At 49.3% G+C, this 22,407-nt stretch overlaps 1 protein-coding gene across 1 annotated transcript in view; it reads right to left on the minus strand.

Moving 5' to 3' along the window:
• GFOD1 (glucose-fructose oxidoreductase domain containing 1) overlaps positions 1–22,077 on the minus strand; it is a 101,028-nt gene extending 78,951 nt beyond the window's left edge. Inside the window, exon 1 of the mRNA XM_032424984.1 lies at positions 21,526–22,077. Within this exon, the coding sequence (XP_032280875.1) occupies positions 21,526–21,778 (253 nt within the window). The 5' untranslated portion in view covers positions 21,779–22,077. The remainder of the gene's footprint in view (positions 1–21,525) is intronic.
• Positions 22,078–22,407: the final 330 nt, after the last annotated feature.

Here is a 22,407-nt window from a genome sequence, read left to right on the forward strand (position 1 = left end):
CAGGGCACTCAATTAACCGCAGGCCCCAGGTCAGCCTTCAGCCTGGCTTTCCAGAAAGGTGGATGGAGCTAGCAGGTATGGTGGCAATCCCAGAGTCCAGCCTCCCGGGGTAGAGATGCTGCATCCGAGGCCTGGGGGTGTGGGGCAAGGGCGGGGGGGGGAGGTTGAGGGAGGGGGCTCACTGCCATCCAGTTAGTTAGAGGCTGAGGCAGGGCGGTACCCCATGTCTGTGCTGCCCACCGTGGGAGCCAAAGCCAGAAGCAGCTATTTAATTTCAATTCATTAAAATGGAATAAAATATAAAATCCACTTCCTCATTTGCCTGGCCACATCTCACGTGCTCAAGAGACACATGGGGCCGGTGCTGGACGGTGCAGAACGGCACATTCCCATCACCGCAGAAAGTTCTACCGGACAGTGAGGCTTTGGATCACAAGGCTCTCCGAGCTCTTTCCACCCCACCAGGGCCTGGGTCTTATTTTCCCCGCAGGTATACCACCCATGAAGCATCGTGAAATCAGTTCCGTGGGACAGAGCAGCTTTCCTTCTTCGCAATAAAATAGAAGACAACAGAAAATACCATAGTGCATCATTTGCCAATGAAATACGGGTCAGGTCAGAAAACCTTTTTGGTTTTATGCAATTTTGTTGATACACATACACACATTATCTACATCTATGCATTTACAGTTATATATCTGCTGGGTCACAATGTAAAATGCATTCCCTCCTGCGGGTCAAAGTCAGAAAACGTCAGACCCTCTCACTATGGTGTGATCCTGGTCTACAGATATTTGAATGCTTTTGCCCCCATTCATCTTCCCCTTTTCCAGATGACTCAAATCACAAGACAGTGAGGCGGGATGTCTATTCCACAGCATCACACACGGGTTTTCCTCCAAACCCGATTTTCCCTGTTAATTTTATGAGTCAATTTGGCTAGGCCGTGCTACCCAGCTACTTGGTCAAACATTATTCTGGATATTTCTGTGAAAGTATATTTTTTTAGGTGAGATTAACATTTAAATCAGCAGACTCTGAGTAAAGCAGATTATGATCCATGATGTGGGTGAGCCTCCTCTAATCAGTTGAAGGTCTTAATAGAAAAAGACTCATCTCCCTTAAAGAGGGAATTCGGCCAGCAGACTGGCCTTTGAACTTGAACTGCAACATCGACTCTTCCCTGGGTCTCCAACCTGCCGTCCTGTGCCACAGATTTCAGACTTGTCAACATCCACCACTGCATAAAACAATTTCTTAAAATAAATCTCTCTTTATACATACATACCCATCATTGGTTCGGTTTCACTGAGAAACAAAGCTTTCCCTGACTAATACACACTCCTATTCCATCCAAAGAAAGCCTCCTCTTTGTTCAAGGCTCTCTCAATTACCGCCTCCTCCGTGTAGCACCCCTGATTTCCTCTGTCAGAATAACTGCCGCTTCTGCTGTGCTCATTTCAGTAGTATATTGCTCGTGCTACATTTTTGCAGATTATTGTGCCTTGTACTGTGGTTAATATTTAGATTCTAAACCTTGTTACTCAAAGCTCAGTCCATGGACCCGTCAGTGGCATCAGCATACTCCAGAAACTTGTTAGAAATGCAGAATCTCAGACCCTACCCCAGACCGTGGATTCAGAATCTGCATTTTAACAAGACGCTCGGGTGAGTCCTATCACGTCAAAGTTTGAGAAGCACTGTTTTAAACAAAGCTCCTTAACCGTGAGGAGCATTAAAAGATGCCAATGCCGAGTTACTACCCTCCGAGATGGATGTAGCTGGTCTGGGGAACAGCCTCGTTGGGGGGCATCAGGACGTTCAAAGCCTTCCCAGGGGTAGGGGTTCCTAATGTTCAGCCAAGTTTGAGAACCACCATAAACACACCCCTCATTTTATAAGAGGAATTGAGACAGCAAAGTCAAGAGACTGGGTCAGGCCACAGAGTGAGTTAATATCAGGAACAGGACCCCACCAGGGTTTCCGGTGTCCCTGAAAATGTTAACGAAAGAGAAAAAAGATCCATATGCACGATCACAAATCTAAAACAAAACCTGGGTCACCCAACACCCAGCTGACGAAGGACATTGTCGTCATACCCAGTGTCTCCTTTGTAAAGAAGAACCAGTGGGATTCTCTATGAATTCAAAGAACCACTCAGTTTAGGTTGGATCTCCGGAACCCTTCCCATTTATAATGACTGTCAAATGCTAAAGCCAAGGGTAAAATCAGTGCTGGGAAAGACAGGAGCCACCCCCCCCCAGGCTAGGGTGACCCAAAAACGTCCATGCCAACACAGATGCTACGTCTACCAGCTCCTTCGTATTGCGCTGGTCCCCGATGTCCGCTTACACAACTCCTGTACCAGGTACAAGACGGTGCCTTCTTAGCATTGTTGCCATATGGCATGGATGCCCCAATCTGAGTTAGGAAATAAACAGGTATTTCCCCTCGGGACTCCCTCTGGGTCTTATCTTCATGCTGACCCGGTCCTCTAACTCCTCTGCGGGCGCTGTGATCAGTAACAACAGGCTCCCCCCAGTTCAGTCCGTCACGTGCTCTCAGGCTAACAACACGCAGAGGGGCCCATCTTGGGGGGATCCCGGCGTGGACACCAGTTACTCAAGTGTGACAAGGTGGCATTCTCTATTGTCCCCACACCTCCCCCCCCCTTGGCCTCCTGTAAACTGTCGCCAGGACAATTTCCTGGCCCGGAGTTGGCGGGAATGAACATCCCTTTGACAGGAATATCCCTACTGCTGCTGACAATGCAGTGGTTCTTTTTAGCAAAACTGTATCTTCCCTTTAGTGCAACAGAGCACAGTCTGCTTAATGAGGCAGTGCAGAAAAAGCTAACCCCCAACGCATGCTGTGCTGATAAATTTGTGCCCAGAAATTATACCGAACCCCACCGAATTACCAGCTTGACAACTGACGGCGGCAGCCACACATACAGATGTGTTCTCAGCAGTGACATTAACAGGAAGAAAAAAAAAACCAACACATACACCATCAAGGGCATAATGCACATCAGCAGACGTGCACACACACACACACACACAGCTGGGAAGGAGCCTTCCCCTTAAACCAGTCATGCCACTTTGCCCCCAAAATGCATCTCCTCCCTTGCAGATAAAGGGAAAACTGCTTCCTGGTATAAAGGAGAGCTATGTGTGTTTGTGTAATAGATTAAAAAAAAAAAAAAAAAAGTCAAGCTAATCAACAACCTGGCAGCAATAGTAATAAAACAATGCTTAAAAATATTTAGGCAAACCAAATCATTTGGGCCCGTAAGTGCCAAGCTTTTACAGTGAGTTAACCGAGTAGCCAGACGAGCTGGGAACTGGCAGGGACTCTTCTAAACCAAGTAGAGCACTCGCGTTTTACAGTTAAGGAAACAAAAGTCTAAGAGGCGAGGTCACTCTCCCAAGGTCACACAGCTAATTAGTTACAGTGTCAGGACAAGAACCACCTGTCCGGGCTTCCAGGCCAACAGCCCTTCGGCTGTGCCATATCACCGTCCCCTGCCGCCCAGAAAGAGGTTCCTGCAGACGGTGAGGAATGTTCTCAGCACAAAGGTTCTGAAACAGATTCCCAGCGCAGGTTTGGCTAAAAGGAAAACGTCCCGCAGAGCAAAGGGTACTACAAACATAGCAATGGCACGGCTCCTATATCGTTTAGGAAGTCTGAAGCCAACATAGAGCTTCACCTGCCACCCCCGGGGTAAGTCCAGAAGACATAGGGAAATAATGGGGCGGCACCAGCCCTTTTCAGCCGCATTTGGGTTTTGGCTGTATACAGTTAGAATTATAAATGAATTACCCTATAACCAGGAGGCTATGGCTTCTCCCCAAATTCAGAGTCATATCCAGTTACTCCCCCCGCAAAACAGCAGAGCTCCTCGACCTTTATATATCCGTTTCCCCTTCCTAGAAGACTTGCTTTTCCCCTTCGGCCAAGGCTGCACTAATTTTTGCTTCTACACCAATGTCTGCACGTGCCTGGGGAAAGCTGTCCCAGATTCCAAGGATCGCAGGATGTAAGAACCGGAGAGCCACCCCAACCAAATTATTTTCCCCCACGCTACTGTCTCTTTTTTTAAAAAATAAATTAATTTTTTTCCATTAAGTTCAAATTCTTTTTTTTTTTTTTTTTTTTTTTTTTTTAAAGATTTTATTTATTTATTTGAGAGAGAGAGAATGAGAGACAGAGAGCACGAGAGGGAAGAGGGCAGAGGGAGAAGCAGACCCCCTGCTGAGCAGGGAGCCCGATGTGGGACTCGATCCCGGGACTCCAGGATCATGACCTGAGCCGAAGGCAGTCGCTTAACCAACTGAGCCACCCAGGCGCCCAAGTTCAAATTCTTAAAAATAATCCCATAAGCCCATAAGAACCATCATTAGGATATTGGCTTATTATCTACCAGACTTCAATTTTCGGAGGCGGGGAAGGGGCGTATGTGTGTGTGCTTTCAACAGGCCACCATCATGATATAGAAATATTTCTGTGGGGCGCCTGGGTGGCTCTGTCGTTAAGCGTCTGCCTTCGGCTCAGGTCATGATCCCAGGGTCCTAGGATTGAGCCCCACATCGGGATCCCCGCTCTGCGGGAAGCCTGCTTCTCCCTCTCCCACTCCCCCTGCTTATGTTCCCTCTCTCCCTGTGTCTCTCTCTGTCAAATAAATAAATATCTTTAAAAAAAGAAAGAAAGATTTCTGTATCTTTTTTCTTTACCCATATCATAAAAAATCCCCATAATGCTGCAGTCTTCCCATACATAATTTCAATGTCTATTTAGTATTTAATCAGCTGTATTAGCCGTACTTTCCTGTTTCCCTGCTGTGGATTTAGGTTCGTTTCCTAGTGTTTCAGTAACACAAATAAGGCTTCACTAAACACTACTATGTGTGCAGGTTTCTGCATAGTTATTATCTGAGGTTACTTCCTTAGGAGAGCTTCCCAGAAGGCAACCTCCCATTTTTACTCACTGTTGGAGAAACTCGGGCCCCAAATGAGTAAATACCTGAGAAGCTAAAAGGAACACTCTCTGGAGACCATGTGAACATCGACAAGCCACTCAACTCCCCCGAGACTCGGTTTCCCTTGGGCCTCAGGAGCTGGGTCCCTGCAAGGCCTGTCTCGGTGATCTGCCCGCCAGGAGTTTTCCCCATCTGCTACTCCGCGTAGCCTACCGTGCACACAAATCACCCAGCCTGCCTCCCTCCTGTCTCTCTGCTTTTCACAGCAGCTGCTCAGGAAAAGGACTTAGTCAAAGCCCATCATGGGACCAGATTTGTTGGAGTATGTGGGGGCCATGCAGATCAAGTCCAAGGTGTGCAAAACGGGCCGTGGTGTTGCCTGCTCCTCCCACTGTGGTCCCTGGAGCTGCTTTCCGAATACAGGTCAGCGGTGGAATTACACAGAGCTCGCCGCATACCTGGGGCTGGTGACCGAGGGCCCTGTGACAATAATAAACACACGCGGGCCCGGTGCGTGGGGACATCCCAGAAGCCAGTATGTGGGGGAGGGAGTCAGCCTGTGTGTCTCCTACCAGGGTTCTCCAGGACAGTAAAGAGGCCACCGTGTCTGCGACCACCAGTCACACCCCTAGTGGACATCTGCAGGTGAAAACACCGCCCTCGGCCCAGAGGAACCAGAACAAATGGAAAAATACAACATGCCATTTATCATTGGCTTCTTTTAACAATGAGTTATAGATCAGTAGAGAAGGGGAGACCGTACAAGAGTATTTCCTCAATCTTTTGGCGGGAATGAGAGGACTCCGTACTGTGCCTAACTCTGGACCTGGTAAGCAGTGAGTGCTTGATAAAATGTCAGGTCCTCTTCCCATTTCAAAAGTGATGAGTACCGGGGTGCCTGGGGGGCTCAGTCAGTCAAGCTTCTGACATCTGATCTCGGCTCAGGTCTTGATCCCAGGGTCATGAGTTCGAACCCCACACTGGGCTCCACACTGGGCATGGAGCCTACTTTAAAAAACAAAACAAAACAAAGATGATAGGTCCCTATCCTGGAATTAAGAGAAAAAAAAAAAAAAGTGATGGGTAGGTTCTGGATAGATTATAAGCTTGTCCAATAGTAGATAACCTCTCTTATACATCTCTGACCTCTTACCCCCCACGGTCTAGAATACCACCGTACACATTGTGGGCACCAATAAATGGAGGGTGAATACAAATGCTGGACCAGTTTGAAAACGGACACCCAAGCAGGGGACTGCTGTCAGAGGACGTAGCTGATCCCATCGGCTTCCCCAGCACCTGGGAGCGACAAGCACACCTGCCAGGATCGTCCTGACTGGGCTGCGGGGGCCAAAAAGGAGAAAAGCCAGTGTCAGCTGCTTAGGGCACGTCCCCCCGGGAATCACCCCACCTCGTCGGGTAAGCACAAGCAGCCTCGTCTCAGTTCCATGGACAAAGCAGCTCGGAGGTAGCCCTGCGCCTCCTGGGAAAGCCAGGCAGCCTCTGTGCCCTAGATGTGAACACCGTGCAGATTAAGTCAGACAGGCCACGTCCCCGAGGGCTCTAACCCTGTCCCCCAGGACTCTGAGAGCAGCACCGTGCGGTGTAAACAAATGTCCCACGTGGGTGGTGCTAGAAGGAGCAGAAGTTTAGACAGAGAACCATGTGGCATTATTTTTTTCCCCCTAAATGTTTATACCTGCTGCTTTTTCCTCCTTGGGGGGTGGGGGGGGCAGCTCTGTTGGAAAACGGGAAGAGACAGAGCAGGGGAAAGAATCTCATTTTCCACCGCCAACTTCTGATTATTCATATTCATGTGGGAGATGAGAGGGGCTGTCGATGACAAATTTCAGGAACAAGTCATCTCAAATCCCTACCCTGCCCTTGATTTCAGGCAAGCGCCGGTTGGCGGGAGGCGCACTGCGCATGCGCGCGCCCACACCCTCACCAAGGCCCACTCACCTCGCCCTGCCAGCTCCGACTGGCTGGAACGTCCGCAGTCCCAGTGCCCCCAAGCAATGCTCACACAAATGGGTACTGCTTTCACAAAGTGAATGGGACTTGAAGGGGGGGGCAATATAACTAGAAAATCGGAATTACCTATTTTTTGAAGCTTCATGCATTAGTACTCCTTTAACCTTTCCCCTTGGATGCAGGGAAGGACAGGGGGAATGGAAAGAGGAGGCATTCGGGCGCAAACCCCATCTCCTCCAGTATGCTGGCAGGAGAAGAGAAAGCAACCTTCCCGTGAAGTCGGGGTTCTTCCCCAAAGCCGGCCCTCAGGAACTGGTTGCGAGAGTGTTCTACGTTCTTGTAGGATTACCACGCCTGCTGCGAGTCCCTTCCCTCCTGCCCTCTTGTGCTTCTCTCTGCTTTGAGCTCTACATCGGCCAAAAAGAGGGAAAACCTCCCAAGGTTGCTGCGAGGGCTAAGGAAGCATCTGCTGGGAGCCAAGACTGCATTCCTGCCCTGGCCTCACTCCAGCCTCATTGGGGCCATCTGCTGCCCAAAGTACCTGTGATGACCCCCAGGTGGGCAGGGGTATCATTTATCAATTATCATTGCTTACTCACTGCCAGCCTCTAATGGGGATTTCAGGAAACTTTCCACAGCCAGCATACCTCCTTCTTGTTAGAGTCCTTACTAATAAATAGAGAAGGTCACGCCCTTACCTTATTAAGCTTCTACTAATTACTCATGAGAGTAATTACCCACCGTGTAGACTATCATCCCATTCCTGGGAGAAAAGGAAATGTACCCAAAAGTTTACATGTCTCAAGAATCCACGTCTAGGGGCGCCTGGGTGGCTCAGTTGGTTAAGCGTCCAACTCTTGGTTTCAGCTCAGGTCATGATCTCAGGGTCCTGGGATAGAGCCCTGCATGGGACTCCGGCTCCACACTCAGCGGGAAATCTGCTTGAGGATTCTCTCCTTTTCCCTCTGCCCCTCCCTCCTCCTCGTGTGCTTGCTCTCTAAATAAATAAATAAAATATTAAAAAAAAAAAAAAAGAATCCACATCTAGATCAAGCATAAATGAGTGCTATGTTCACTGCTGAATCCCAGCCTGGAGATCAGCACCGTCCGCTAGAACGTTCTGCAATGAGGGGTATGTTCTGTGAGGCACCATCCAATATGGAAGCCACCAACCAGCCACATGTGAACTTTGAGCACTTGAAATGTGGCCAGGGCATCTGAGGAACTGAATTGCTCATCTTATTTAGTTTTAACATGTGTAAATGTAAAGAGCCACACACCAGAGTGTAGCTAATGACTACTATACTGCAAAGCACAGAACTAGACAGTGCCGGGTATATGGATGGTGCTCAATAAGTATCGCTCAAGGGAAGAGTGAACAGATACTAAGTAGCTCACTATAATAAGTTCTGATGAAGCAAGATTCTCAATGATTATTGGGGACTCACTTTAAGTCAACAACCTTCTGAGTCAGGTACTTTGATTAACTCTGCTTTACAGATGACAAAACTGAGGCTCAGAAGAGTTAAGTGGAGGGTCCACGGCCATACAGAATGTGGCAAGACCAGGACCCAGCCCCAAGCAGAGTGACCCGGCAGCTTCTTAAAACTGGTCAACTTTGTCACTGATGAAAAAAGCATTCGGGAGCCTCACTTTACTTTCTACAGGACGACACCAAATTCAACAGGGATCTTTTCCTTTTGAAATAAAGCAATGAAGATACAGTGTGTCACCTGTGGAGATGTTTTATTTTTTTCTAAGATTTTATTTATTTATTCATTCATTCATTTATTTGAGAGACAGCGTGAGCACGAGCAGGGCGAGGGGCAGAGGGAGAGAGACAGAATCTCAAGCACACGCCATGCTGAGCACAAAGCTCGATGTGGGGCTCAATCCCATGACCCTGAGATCATGACCTGAGCTGAAACCAGGAGTCAGACGCTTAACCGACTGAGCTACCCAGGTGCCCCTGTGGAGACGTTCTAGAAGCCTAGCCAGTGCACTCACCTAGCAAGGCCTTGGTGACCGGCTACTGGATCCCAGGTCAAGAACTAACCATCCATCCCCCCACTGTGGCCTTTCCCTAAAACCATCTCCCCTGGACAGCAGGCTACCCTGCAGGAGCCTCCCAGCCATAGGAGCTCTGGGCTCCTGAAGCTGACAAGCCCCTCCGCATGTCAAGCACTGAGTGTCCTTCTCCAAGGAGATCCTCTTATCCTTTCTCTTGCAGTGAGTCACAGCCCCACCCCAGCACTGACCCTTGTACCGTAAGGGGTTCGACTATCACACAGGGAGGCGAGTTACAAAACCAGAAACTGAGCAGGCTCCCCCTCTCCTCAGCTGACCCCACTCTCCACCACAGCATGGCCCCGACTCCATCACACAAGGAGCTTTTGTCTTTACGATGTCTCTCGCTGAATGGATTTTTGCAGCTCTTTTCACACCCTATAAGGCGGCCATTTGTGCTCCTCTCAAGGGGTTCTTTCCAATGATCCTGCAAGCTGTTTCCTTTGCCTACCCCAGAGCTGTGTCATCTGTGACTGTCACCATTTGGAATTGAGGGGAGAGAAAGATTTAAGTGGAATTTACTGCTGATGGTGTGTGTGTGGCAGGGGGTGACCTGCCGACCAAAAAAAAGAATTTTTATTCTAGATAAGAACAATTTTTTTTTTAATTTTGTACATTCTTAAGCTACTCTAACTTTGTCCTAAGTGGTCAGTCATAGGAAACACAATTTTCCTCAGTGTTGCTCCAGAACCAAGTGGTTCCTTGAAAAGGATTGTATACCATAGAACTTTCTATATCTTCCTTCATAATTATTTAAATCCGACCCCCCCCCCCTTTCTGGATCCAGTATAAGCCCCACCTCCTCCAGAAGGTCTTCCTGGACCATGCCGGCCCTCAGGGAGTCCTCTTCCCTCTGCTTTCAGGCAGGATCCATTATCTGCAGGCCACCTCCTCAGGAACTCCTACTGCCTTTCCTCACAGGCCCTGCACAGTTTATCTCTAACCTCAAACCCAAGTTCCCCAGTCAGCAAAACAAAAGGCTCAGCAGCGGACTTTTTAACCAGCCTCTAGATCCAGCCCTTCTAGAAGACAACACAGTGACACTTCACCACCTACCAGAGGAAGCCCCTTCCAGATCTCACTTTCGTGCAAGTCTCTCATTCACACATATAACACTTTTGTAAGGTGAAGTCTCTGTTTGTTGTTGTTGTTTTCTATTTTTTCTCCTTCGTTTTAGTACCCTTTGTGGATTGGCATGGGGAAGCTCCCCAGTGACTGAACCCTTAATCCAACACTGCTATTTTGGGGTTATTTAATTGCCATAAGCAAATACTTCCCGGCCTTACAGTATCGCAATTCACTCTGGGCTTAACGGTATACTTCATTGCATTGTCACGTGTCTGCATATGCTTATCTTGTGTCAGGAACAAAGACCATAGACCGTATCTTACTATCTGGGGCATTGCTACTCTCAGCCAACTCGGGGCTACAGGCATTCAAACACATTTATTAAATAAAAATAAATAAAGAAGAGAAACAGCCTTCAGACACTGGGCAGAAGAAGTGACTGAAAGATCCTGGACCACCTCGGATAATCTTCAAATTGGAACTGTCCCATAAAGAATGTTCGGTGCATTTATCAAGGCCCAGGGCAATGCTGGTGCCGGGATGTCAGTCTCCGCTCACATGGCCGTCTCGCTTTTCTAAATAATGAACCATTTCAATGAATATTTGGCAAAGCTAATTTTACTTGGGCTGGAGAATTTGTTCAGCTGCATCTCGTTCCAAAATCAAAAATAAAGGGAAGTATTTGAAAACCCAAAAATCTGAACAACACAACAACATCACAAAAACCAATGCTTATAATTCAGTAAGAAGAAGACAACCCAATTTAAAACTGCTCAAGAAATGTGAAGATATATGACTGGCTATGAAGCACAAGATACGGTACGCTACATCATTTGTCATTAGGGAAATGCAAATCAAAATCATAATGAGATCGCACTACACACTAACATAATAGTGACTATACTCAAAAAGGCTGACAATGGGGCGCCTGGGTGGCTCAGTCCGTTAAGCGTCTGCCTTCGGCTCAGGTCATGATCCCAGGGTCCTGGGATCGAGCCCCGCATCCAGCTCCCTGCTCCGCTGGGAGCCTGCTTCTCCCTCTCTCTCTGCCCTTCCCCCTCGCTTGTGTTTTCTCTCTCTGTGTCTCAAATAAATAAATAAAATCTTTTTAAAAAAGGCTGACAATACCAAATGCTGGTGATGGTATAGAGAAATTAGAATATTCCTACATAGGTGGTAGGAATATATAATCGTACAGCTATTTCAATTTTTTTTTATTTATTTATTTGAGATGGAGAGGGAGTGCTCGAGCAGGGGGAGGGGCAGAGGGAGGGAGAGGGAGAGTCTCAAGCAGACTCAGCACTGACCTTGACCCTGAGATCACGACTGGAGCCGAAACCAAGAGTGGGATGGGTATAGCTGCCTCAGAAAGCAGTCTGGCAGTTAGTTAAAAAGGTAAATACATACATACCATACAACCCAGCAATTTCACTCTTAGAGAGCTATCCAAGAGAAGTGAAAGCATGGGTCTACAAAAGACTTGGATATAAATGTTCATAGCAGCATTATTCAAAACAGCTAAAAGCTGGAAACAATATAAACATCCATCAAATGGCGAATGGATAAACTGTGGTATATCCATACAACAGAATATTACTTGGCAATAAAAAAGGAATGAATTTCTGACAGATGCAGCAATGTGGATGAACATCAAAAACATGCTAAGTGAAGGGTGCCTGGGTGGCTCAGTCGGTTAAGTGTCTGCCTTCAGCTCAGGTCACGATCCCAGGGTCCTGGGATCGAGTCCTGCATGGGGCTCCTTGCTCAGCAGGGAGCCCGCTTCTCCCTCTCCCTCTGCCGACACTCCCCCCCTCTGCTTGTGCTCTCTGTCAAATAAATAAATAAAATCTTCAAAAAAAAAAAAAATATGCTCAGTGAAAGAAGCCAGACACAAAAGACTACATATTATAGGATTTCATTTATATGAGATTTCTAGGAAAAGCAAAACGATAGGGACAGATCACATGCATGGTTGCCTGGGGCTTGGAGCAGGAATGGCGGCTGGCTGCAAACAGGGAGGAGGAAAGTTTTGGGGATGTTGGAAATATTCTAAAACTTTTTACACAACTATATACATTTACAGAAATCAGTGAATCTCAACAGGTAAATCTTATGATACATAAAGTTTATCTCAATAAAGCAAAAAGCAATGCTAAAGCTACAAACCAACTTAAGTGGGGCTTCAAAACTCTATGGCTTCGGTTTTTGCATATTATACTAGCTAAAAGAGCCTCTCAGTACCATAAAAGCTATTACAGTTGGAAATTAGAAATTTTAAAAACAAAGTCATATCATTTTAACGTGAAGTTATTTTTTTCGGCATTTTTTTAAATACTCCACAGGGCATTAACAATTCTCAAGGGAAATCTAAACTCCAAGGCATCCTTGCTTGCTTAAACCTGAGAAGCAAGCTTCCCCAAAGCCCTGTTGACAGATGCAAAATTGGTCAGGGTAAAGGGTCCATGTGGGTCTCAGCATGAGGATTTTAAAGCCTTTTCCCCCCCGAACATCTCCCCCTTGGTTGAGTCTGAACCCAAAAGATCTTTTGCCTTCAAGGTCTTCCTGCTTTAGGGGAAGATGCTCAGAGTGCGCTCTCCTAGGGACCCACACTCACCAGCTGAACTCCAGGGAGCAGCTTCCACACCAACAGGACTTGCCAAACCCACACTTGTGTGACATGCCTGCCAGGTCCGTTTCTGCCCAGCTTGCCTGGCCAGGTGGCCTTGATCCAGGCAAAATGTGGATTTATCAGGGTGCTCCAGAGAAACTGAACCAGTAGGGAGTGGTGCGTGTGGATGTGTGGGGAGAGGGAGAAAGAAAGGGAGGGAGAAAGAGAGAGAGAGAGAGAGAGAGAGAGAAAGGGAGGGAGAAAGAGAGAGGAGGGGGGAAGGGAGGGAGGAGGAGGCGATGGAGAGTAGGGAATGGGGGAGGGGGAGAGGGGGAGGGAGGGAGAGGAGGAGTGGGGAGACAGGGGAGAGGGCAGAGGGGGGAAAAGAGGGGGAGAGGGGAAAGGAGGGGGAGGGAGGAGGAGAGAGGGGGAGAGGACGGGGAGAGAGACCATGGGCGGGTGAGTGAGAGCAGGGTAGGTTTATTTTTAAGAAATTGGCTCGGGGCGCCTGGGTGGCTCAGTCGTTAAGCGTCTGCCTTCGGCTCAGGTCATGATCCCAGGGTCCTGGGATCGAGCCCCGCATCAGGCTCTCTGCTCAGCAGGAAGCCTGCTCCTCCCTCTCCCACTCCCCCTGCTTGTGTTCCCTCTCTCGCTATGTCTCTCTCTCTCAAATAAATAAATAAAATCTTTAAAAAAAAAAAAAAAAAGAAAGAAATTGGCTCATGCAATTATGGGGCCAGACAAGTCCAAAATTTGCAAGGCAGGCCAGCAGGCTGGAGACCCAGGGAAGGGTTGATGTTGCAGTTTCCAATGTGAAGGCAATCTGAAGGTAGAAGTTCCTCTTCCTCAGGACCTCAGTCTTTTTCCTGACTCCTGACTCCTTGGAGGCCCTACCCTAATGCTTGTGCACAAAGGGTCTCTGCCTCACCGAGGTCCTCTGCCGGCACGCAAGCAAGAGGGGCTGGACCAGAAAACTCCACAGAGCCAGTTACGTTCATCTACTTTCCCATCCCATATCTTACCAACAGAGACACCCTAAATGTAATAATAATGACGACAAGGTTGGCATCATTTCATCGTCACATATATCTTTTCTTTCTACTGTTTTACTGTGGTCACTATAAAAGCGGCAAAATGCCAAATGTGTAGTTGAAGACAGTATATAAAGAACCTACACAATCAAGAAAGGTCTACTTTTGTAAAATCTTCAACCAAGTCTGTGTTTTCGTCATTGGCACCTTTTGGGAGTGCGGCCCAGCTGGGGATGATCACTCCTAATCCCTCCAGCCCCACTTCCCTGCAGTAGAGGGTCCACACGGCATTTTGTGATGAACCCCCCCCCCCCCCACGTTACCAGATAACCTCCAAAAAGACTGAGCCGGGAGAAAGCATCAGACACAAGCAGGGACAATTGGGAGTGGGGGCTGGAGGGTGGGGGGGCTAAACTGGTAATATTTGTATTTGGGAGTTCCTTCCAGCACACGGGCCCCGGTCTAAAGAGGGATGGGTGATGAGGCCCACACACAGACAGAATAGCACAGAATGATAAAATTCTAGGGGTTCAGAGTTTCCAGGCACCTATTGAAGCCTCAGCTACGTCCCTGCCTCTGAGTTCCATGGAGGGCCCTGCATCCTTCTCACAGGTGATGATAAATCCTCACAGGAGCGTGGTGCATTCCTGGGAACACCATCAGCACCTTCTAGATCATGTATCCCTGAGGCAAGTACTGGATTCTCAGCAAATCCCACATCTGAAGCTTGGCATATGCACATTCCCTTGAAAAAATAAAAATTTAAAAAAAAGGGGGGGGGGGCCCGCCTGGGTGGCTCAGTGGGTTAAGTATCCAGCTCCTGGTGTCAGCTCAGGTCACGATCTCAGGGTGGTGGGATCGAGCCCTGTGTCAGGCCCCACACTCAGTGGAGAGTCTGCTTGAGACTCTCCTTCTCTCCCTCTGCCCCTCCCCCTGTTCTCTCTAAATAAATAAATCTTTTAATAAATAAATATATAAACATTTTAAAAACCTTTTAACTGTATTTTCTGAATCTGGCAAGAGGGAATCATCTCTAAAATATACAAAAAACAAATCTTCAAAAGTACCATTTGGAACAGGCTAAAGAATTTATCACCTCGAGGTGAAGTAGAATAATATTTATTGAACTTACACAGATAGCTCTGGGGGAGGGGGCGGCGGCTAAGTCTTCACACACCCCCTCTCATTTTAATTGTCATACCAACCTTATATCATAGTATCTTTAGCTCCATTTTATTGATCGGAAGACTGAGGCTCAGCGGGGATGGCTACACAGTTGTGACCTGCTAACCTTTTCTATCATCAACGGTTCTGTGAATCACAACATCATCTATAATGACGGGCCATGATTACACTGAATCAAAATATGTAACTAACTGCCAATGTATTTCCTTCTTGGTGCAACCCTTAAAACATGCTATTTACTTCCACCACTTTTTTTTTTAAGATTTTATTTATTTGAGAGAGCGAGCATGAGCACGAGCAGGGGTAGGGGCAAAGGCAGAGGGAGAAGCAGGCTTCCCGCCGAGCAGGGAGCCTGACACGGGGCTCGATCCCAGGACCCTGAGATCATGACCTGAGGGGAAGGCAGATGCTGAACCCACTGAACCACCCAGGCACCCCTACTTCCACCATTTTTTTTTTTTTGGTTCCTCCCCAGTTTCAGGATCAAAATGTCCAATCTCTTCATATGGCTCCTTCTCACGCGTACATTTTCAAAGCCAGATATCATCAATAAAATAATCACTCAACTGCACCTAATTTCAGTTAGATGAAATGAGACTGGTGGTGCTTGACTTTTCCTAACAATACACAATCATTTCTTCCATTTACATAATGCTCCGGAGCTTCCTTGACCCTACACCAAGCTGACAGACCAAAACCATTTCCCTCCGTGCTCAGCGGCACAAACCCGGGGAGAAAAACACAACTGCCTCTTCCACACAGTCTTCGGAGAGAAAAACATCCAGAAGAGACGTCAAGGGGGAGCTGGGATTCCAGAATGGTTACTACTACCAAGTCCAACAAGGATGTTTGATCATCTCTAGCCCGATCTCTCTGTCTGTGTGGCAACCACGCCATCCCCCCAGCCCTGCTTCCTCCTGGTTCCTACCCCTGTTCCAGAACCCCTTCTCCACCATGGGCAACTGCAGACACTCTGCAGTAGGGCAGGAAAGGGCACGGTGCCCCAGGTCCTCAGCTGAGGATGCCAAACAAGTCCGGGCAGGATCAATCAGTGTGCACACAGTCAAAGCTCAATGAGACCCTACAGCCTTATCCCCATCCCGAAGGAGCCTGCCCTCCCACGGAGAGGGCTTTCCCCCAGAGAGTCTGCACTACGGTCTCCAAAAACTAGGGCAGGGAACACAAAAAACAGATGTTGTCACATCACACACAAAGGCCAACAGGTATTTTAACCCAGTGCCGCCGCCAGGTTAATTATTCACGGCAGGTTGGTCTTGTTTTCCCGGAGAACACCATCACATCTCTGTGTCTGGCTGATGCCGCAGGCACAGCGCCTGGGAACTGGAGAGAAATTCTCAATCCTGGGTCCCGCCCTGGAATCTGCATTCTGGCAAGATCTTCCCCCTTCCCCCCCACCCCCCACCCCCCCGCCGGGGAGATGAGCCCGTGTGTGAATGTCTGAGGGGCACTGGGCTACAGCACGCAGGACAAAATGTTACCGATTGATGGACCCATCCTGTTGATAATCGTTTGCCTTCCCCGAGCATCCACTCATTCATTGAAAAGGCATTCATTCGTCATTTAGCAAATATTTAGTGTGCCTACTGGGTGACTCAGCACTTGGCACTGTCCAGGGGAGATAAGGCCACCCTGGTGAGCAGAGCAGGCACAGGCCTGACCTCCAAGAACTTTCTTTCCTGTTCGGGACACAAACAGCAAACAAGAGAACAAGCAAACGAATGAAAGAGGTCATCACAAACAGCGATGGCACTACGCAGAACAGGCAGAGGCTGCAGGGGTATGACTGAGAAGTGGGCAAAAGGAACTTTTGGTTGGGAGGGGAGGACCAGAAAGGCCTCCCTCCTGACAGAACATCTGAGCTGAAACTTGAAAGTGAGAATGAGCTAGCCCTTCAGAGGAGTGAGGGGGAACCCTCCAGGCAGAGGGAAAAGCCAGTTTGCAAAGGCCCAGAGTCCGGAAAGGGGCTGCTGTGTTTGAGTAAAAAGGCCCAAGTAGCTGGCGGGTCAGGGAGAGTATACGGTCGCCAAAGAGGTGACAGGCATTGCTAGGCAGAGCCAGTCTAGGCCAAAAAAACCCTGAATGTTGCTCCAAGTGCCAGGGGAACCGCTGAGAGCCTCTGAGCAGGGAACAACATAGCGCCATGTATGTGTATGTATGCCACTCTCCCGTTGTTCAGAGACCAGACTGGATAAGGAACAGGAGTGGACCTAGGGAGGCAGCGGGTGGCTCATTGCGTAGTCTGGGTGCGGGAGGACAAATTAGACACAGGTCTTGACTGACCCCAAAGGCTGGCTGGGAACTGTACTGCTCTGAATACTAAGGTGAGTGAGCCCATCCTGGCTGCCTTCAGGCACGGGGCAGTCAAGGGGCTGGCAGAGCGAGGCGCACAAGGAAATCGACAAACAGCGGTGTCATTTCAGGGGCCGGTTAATTTGGCAACATCTTTGTTAAAGGAAATGAGCACATACTTTTTGACCGGCAGCTCACAGACTGACCCTATAAGCACACTGGCGTGTGTGCAAACGGACATGGGTTCTAGGTTATTCATTACACGTTTGTAGAAGCAAAAGACTGGGAAAACAACCTAAATGCAGAGTAATGGGGAACTGGTTAAATAAATTTTGATTAGTCCACACAACGAAATACTATACAGCAAAAACTAAGAACATGGATACTTTCGCATGCTGTTTTTTTATATACATACAGATGTGTATGTGAGTGTATACATAAATTCTTCTCAAGATAATACTGTTGCATGACAAAAGCAAGGTATGACAGTGTGTATGAGATGTTACCAACTATGTAAAAAAGATTTAAAAAATGCTCACAAACATATTTGCCAGTACATACCTAGCAAAATCTTCAAAAGGAGACATTAAAAAAAAAAAACAAAAAAACAAAAACAACCTGGGACTGCCTCTAGCTGAAGAACAGGGACTAGTGGATACTTACCCTTCACTGTGCACTTTTATAGTATTTCCAATTTACACCACGTGGATATATATATGACCTATTCAAAATAACTAAATAAAACTTAACTTTTACACAAATGCACTAAAATAGGTTCAAGAAAAGATGGGAGCAGCCTTTGGTGCTGAGACCCCAGGCGGGTATGTGAGGGGCGAGACTGAGAAAGTGGGAGACTTCAGGGAGGAGGCAACCCCGGGGCCGAGTCTTGCAGGGTGGACAGGCATCCATCACAAACACAAGGCAGAGGCACGGACTTATAATCAAACAGGGTCCGTTCGAGGACACACCAGGAGTTCTGGGGTTAGCTGAAGCCCTTGGGGTTCCAGAACAGCCAGCAGGACAGGAGACTGGGCAAGGCTCATCACAGGCCGGCCCTTGCCTGTCGTGCCAAGAAGTTGGGACTCTTCCTAGAAGTGACGAAAGGGGGGCACAGTGACACGATCGAGTCTGAGGTTCTCCAAGGAAAGCCTGGCAGCGGTGTGGAAGATGGAGAAAGGCAGTGGTGAGGAGAGGCAGGCAAGCAAGCTCGCTCAGAGACCGAGGTAGAGGCCTCGTTCCTTCCAGGGAGGGAGCGATGATGGAGAAAAAGGAACAGATTCAAGAGAGAACGGATTCCATGCGTGGGGTGAACGGGAACAAAGGAGAGCGCCAACGATCTCATCTGAGCTCCTTCGATCTGAGAGAAGGAACTGAGGCCAAGAAGCAACTTTAGGGGATGGAACAGGAAGAAAGGACTCTGGGAAGGCAGATGGGCGGGTTCAAATCCCTGGGCTATCCGTCCCTGAGCAAGGCCGCTCAGCTCTCTGAATTTCAGGTTGCCTCATTTGTAAAATGAGGCTACCAGCTAGGCTAGGGGGCCAGTCTCATTGTGAAGGGAAGTGTTTTATACACAGCACCTGCCACATTACCTGGCACGTGGTGGGCACTGTAAAAATTGTACAAAAGAGCTGAAGAAAGTCTCTACAACAGACGAATGCCTAGTTCACCAAAGGAGGGATTTCAAGGGAATTTTTAGAAATTCAAGGAGGATATCTATGATTCTATTGACTCCGAGTGTCATTCCTCGATGGTGCCCAGACCAGCCCCTCCCCTTGACAGACCAGAGACCCGTCATGAGTATGGATGGAGGGCCACAGACCACCCACCATCGCTGGGCAAGCAGCTCAAAGGCCAGGCCTTGGCCAAAAGAAGGGCACTTCACCGGGACCGGTCAAGACTGGCTCGTTTCAATTCCAGGCAAACACTAGCATCTATAAACCCCCAACGGCCAAACCAGCTCTATAACTGTTAGGGGTGTTTCACTTCCTGTGTTGTGTGTGTGTGTGTGTGTGTGTGTTGGACCTCTAACCATGACAGCAAAGCACACCAAGACAACTCCCCAGCTGCATACTCACAAATACAATCTGAAAGTGACCTCTGGGCATTTTTCAGTGAAGATGAACTGGGGAATGAGACAAAAGTCCAGCCACATCTAAATTCAACGACCCCCGCATCTTCTATAATCACAAACTATCTCAAATTACCTGCAAAGTCCAGGAGTTTAAAAAAAAAAAAAAAAAAAAGCCCAAGACTTACTACAAAAATATAAACAAAACCCTAGTCCTTAGTCATGATTATTAAACTAGGTCTATTTCTGAAGACTCTTGCTTGGTTTTGAAGAGGTAACCTCAAATGTTAATCTTGTCAAGGAAAAAAAAACCATAGGAATTTTTGAAAATAAGAAGTATCCAGAAATGTGTAATTTGTACCACTTCTCTCCAACCCAGAGCCCCCAAATGCTTTCTTGGCTAAAGTACAAGAGATGGTCCGAAAATAGGAACATCCTTGTTCCTGGAATGGCCACTTTCCTGGAGATAGGCCTTAGGACTGCTGACATGCAGGACTGGGCTGCCATAGTGGGGAAAAGCAATGTTACAAGGTCTTTCTGATATGACCAGTCATGGGCTCTCTATAGAAACAGAGCTCAGCACAGACCTGTTGGATACAAAGTGACCTAATAGATTTATGCCATTTGGATGGTTATAACCTGCCTAATATACACAGATCCACTGTAAGCACAAAAGTGAGCAACCCAGTATATAGAGTACATCAAACAGAAAAGTCAATGACATTCAATTCAAGGCCAAAGAAAATAAGCAACAGATGTCAGAAACTTAATAAAATTAACATGAAAACAAACGGACAGCCTTGGGCAGCCTCCTTAGGAATTCTATCCGATGTCCCTTCTCTCCCTTCTCCTTCTCGGAGTCAAGAGCAGAATGGGCTGATAAAAAATGGTTTTCTAGGAAGAAAGAGTTGTACCTTCTGGTCTTAGGTCTCTGAAGATAGAATTAACATACACGTCCATTTCACCTACCCTAAATTCAGGCCAGTTTTAAAAAATAAAACATGGCTTCCAAAATGACATATATTACCATTGATTGGCTTCTGAGTACTGGACCTGCTCTTGCCCTATAACTCTTTAATGTCGCGTCCTGTGCCATAAGCTTTGTCTCTTTCCTCATCAATAAGAATTCCAACTTTCAAGGGTGGGTGTTACATTGCCTGGGAGAGTAAGGAGTGAGCAGTATTCCTGGGACTGTCTTAGGTACGTGCGAGAACTGCTGATGGACAAACTACGCGCTCCTTTTTCCACTGGGCATGGCAGGGACGCCGATGCTCTGCGCTCTGGGATTGTTCAGACCGCTTGTGTTAGGTGGGGGGACCGGATGGCGAGGGGCGGTGAGCTCATTCCCAACCTGCTTGTCAACATCAGGCCTGGGAACTTTCCTGACGGTTATTAAGGAGGGACTACAGCATGCTCCCATGTGAAACTGGTTGCGTTGGGCCTTTTCCCACACAAAGCACCCATGCCTCTGGAACTACTGCGCCCATCCCCGAAAAATTTAACATCTATTATTTCAAACCCACGCAGAAGACAATTCCCGAGCGGCCACACTCGACAGTTCAATCCCCCCGGTTTTGCCAAACCGGTTGGTTACTAAACCAAGACCCCCTGGAAGACGTCCCAGGGCATCCCCCACCCCCATCCAACCACTCCCGCCATCCACGGCCCACGGCGAAGGCGCAATCATTCCAGCTGAACGTCACGTTCTAATCTCACACCAAACTAACAGCAGCAAGAAGCAAACGGGCCTAGCAGGGCGCCGCAGCTGCTACCCGTCAGGTAGTCGACCGCCCCCAGGAAAACCCGCCACACGTGTGGGGCCCTTTATCCGCGCGTTCCTGGGCGCGCACTCGCCTCTCACAGGCGCGCACCCACGCACATACTCGGGGCCCTACAGGCACAGCTGGGGACTTAGTTTTCTCTTCCTGAGAGCAGCTCGTGCCCGGTCCTCAGCATCTGATCCGCCTCGTCGCCAGCCCCGGAACACACACGCCTCCTCCAGCCTCCGCGCCACGCACGTGGGAAGGCGCGTCCAGGTGGTGCCAGAAGGGAGGAGAGAAGAAGCGCAGAGGCAGGGAAGGCCGGGGAGGAGGAAGGAGGGAGCTCCGAGTAGCGTGTGGCATCTCAGGTCCCAGGGCCCGGCGTAGATGCCTCGTAAGCCTCTGGGATGCAGAGGGGGCGAGAGCAGAAAAGCAGCAGGGGAGGAAAGGGGCTGGAGGGGAGAGGGGTGGCTCACCCAGGGTTTTGACAGCGATCTGCCTGGTGAGGGGCGGCGGCAGGTTGATGCACACCAAGTCCACGTCCTGATGCAGCAGCACTTCGTCAATGCGGCTGGTGTAGAAGGGGACGCTCATCTCCTTGGCCAGCTCCTCGGCTTCCTCTTGCGTGCGGCCCCACAGCGCCTTCACCGCGAAGCCCTCATCTTTCAGCAGCGGGATGATGACACGGGCCGTGAGGCTGGTGCCGAACACGCCCACCCCGGGAAGCATGGCTGCTCTGGTCCGCCGGGTTCTGCTATAGCTCAGATCTCCAATCGAACACGCTCACACACACCCCTCTAGCCAGTCCTGCACCCGGCTCGCCGCGGTGCGCCAGCCGCCCGTGCCCCGGGCAAGGCGCCCGGGTGCCGAGAGCGCACCGAGCTGCAGGCGGAGCAGGCTCGGGGCGCCTCAGTACGGCGTCTGCTGCGGTGTCCGCCACGCGGGGCTCTCGTCCCTCCCGGGGGCGGTGGCAGGGACCCCCCCGGGGCGTCCGAGGCCCCGAAGCCCCGCGGAGCCCCGGCTCAGGCAGCGGCCCCGCCGCAGCGCCGGCCGGCTCCGCGAGCCCCGCCGAGGCCGCCCCATGGCCGGCTCATCCCCGCGTCCGCGCCGCCGCAGCCCGGGACCCGCTCTCTCCCGCGTGGTTTCCGCAGCCGGCGACTCGCACGCACGAGCCTCTACACCCAGCCAGAGCACGGACCCGCGCGGCTGCGGGGTCCCCTTGCTCGCCCGCCCTCGGCTCCGAATGAAATAATCCAGCGGCCACCAGGAGGCCGGCTAAACACGCGGCTCGGAGGGCTCCGGGCGCGGATCTCTAGCTGCAGCGCGGCGCCGGCGGCCACGACCCGGCGCCAGCCTTC

The sequence above is a fragment of the Phoca vitulina genome, unplaced genomic scaffold (genome assembly GCF_004348235.1).
Source record: "Phoca vitulina isolate PV1807 unplaced genomic scaffold, GSC_HSeal_1.0 scaffold31, whole genome shotgun sequence".
Taxonomy (NCBI): domain Eukaryota; kingdom Metazoa; phylum Chordata; class Mammalia; order Carnivora; family Phocidae; genus Phoca; species Phoca vitulina.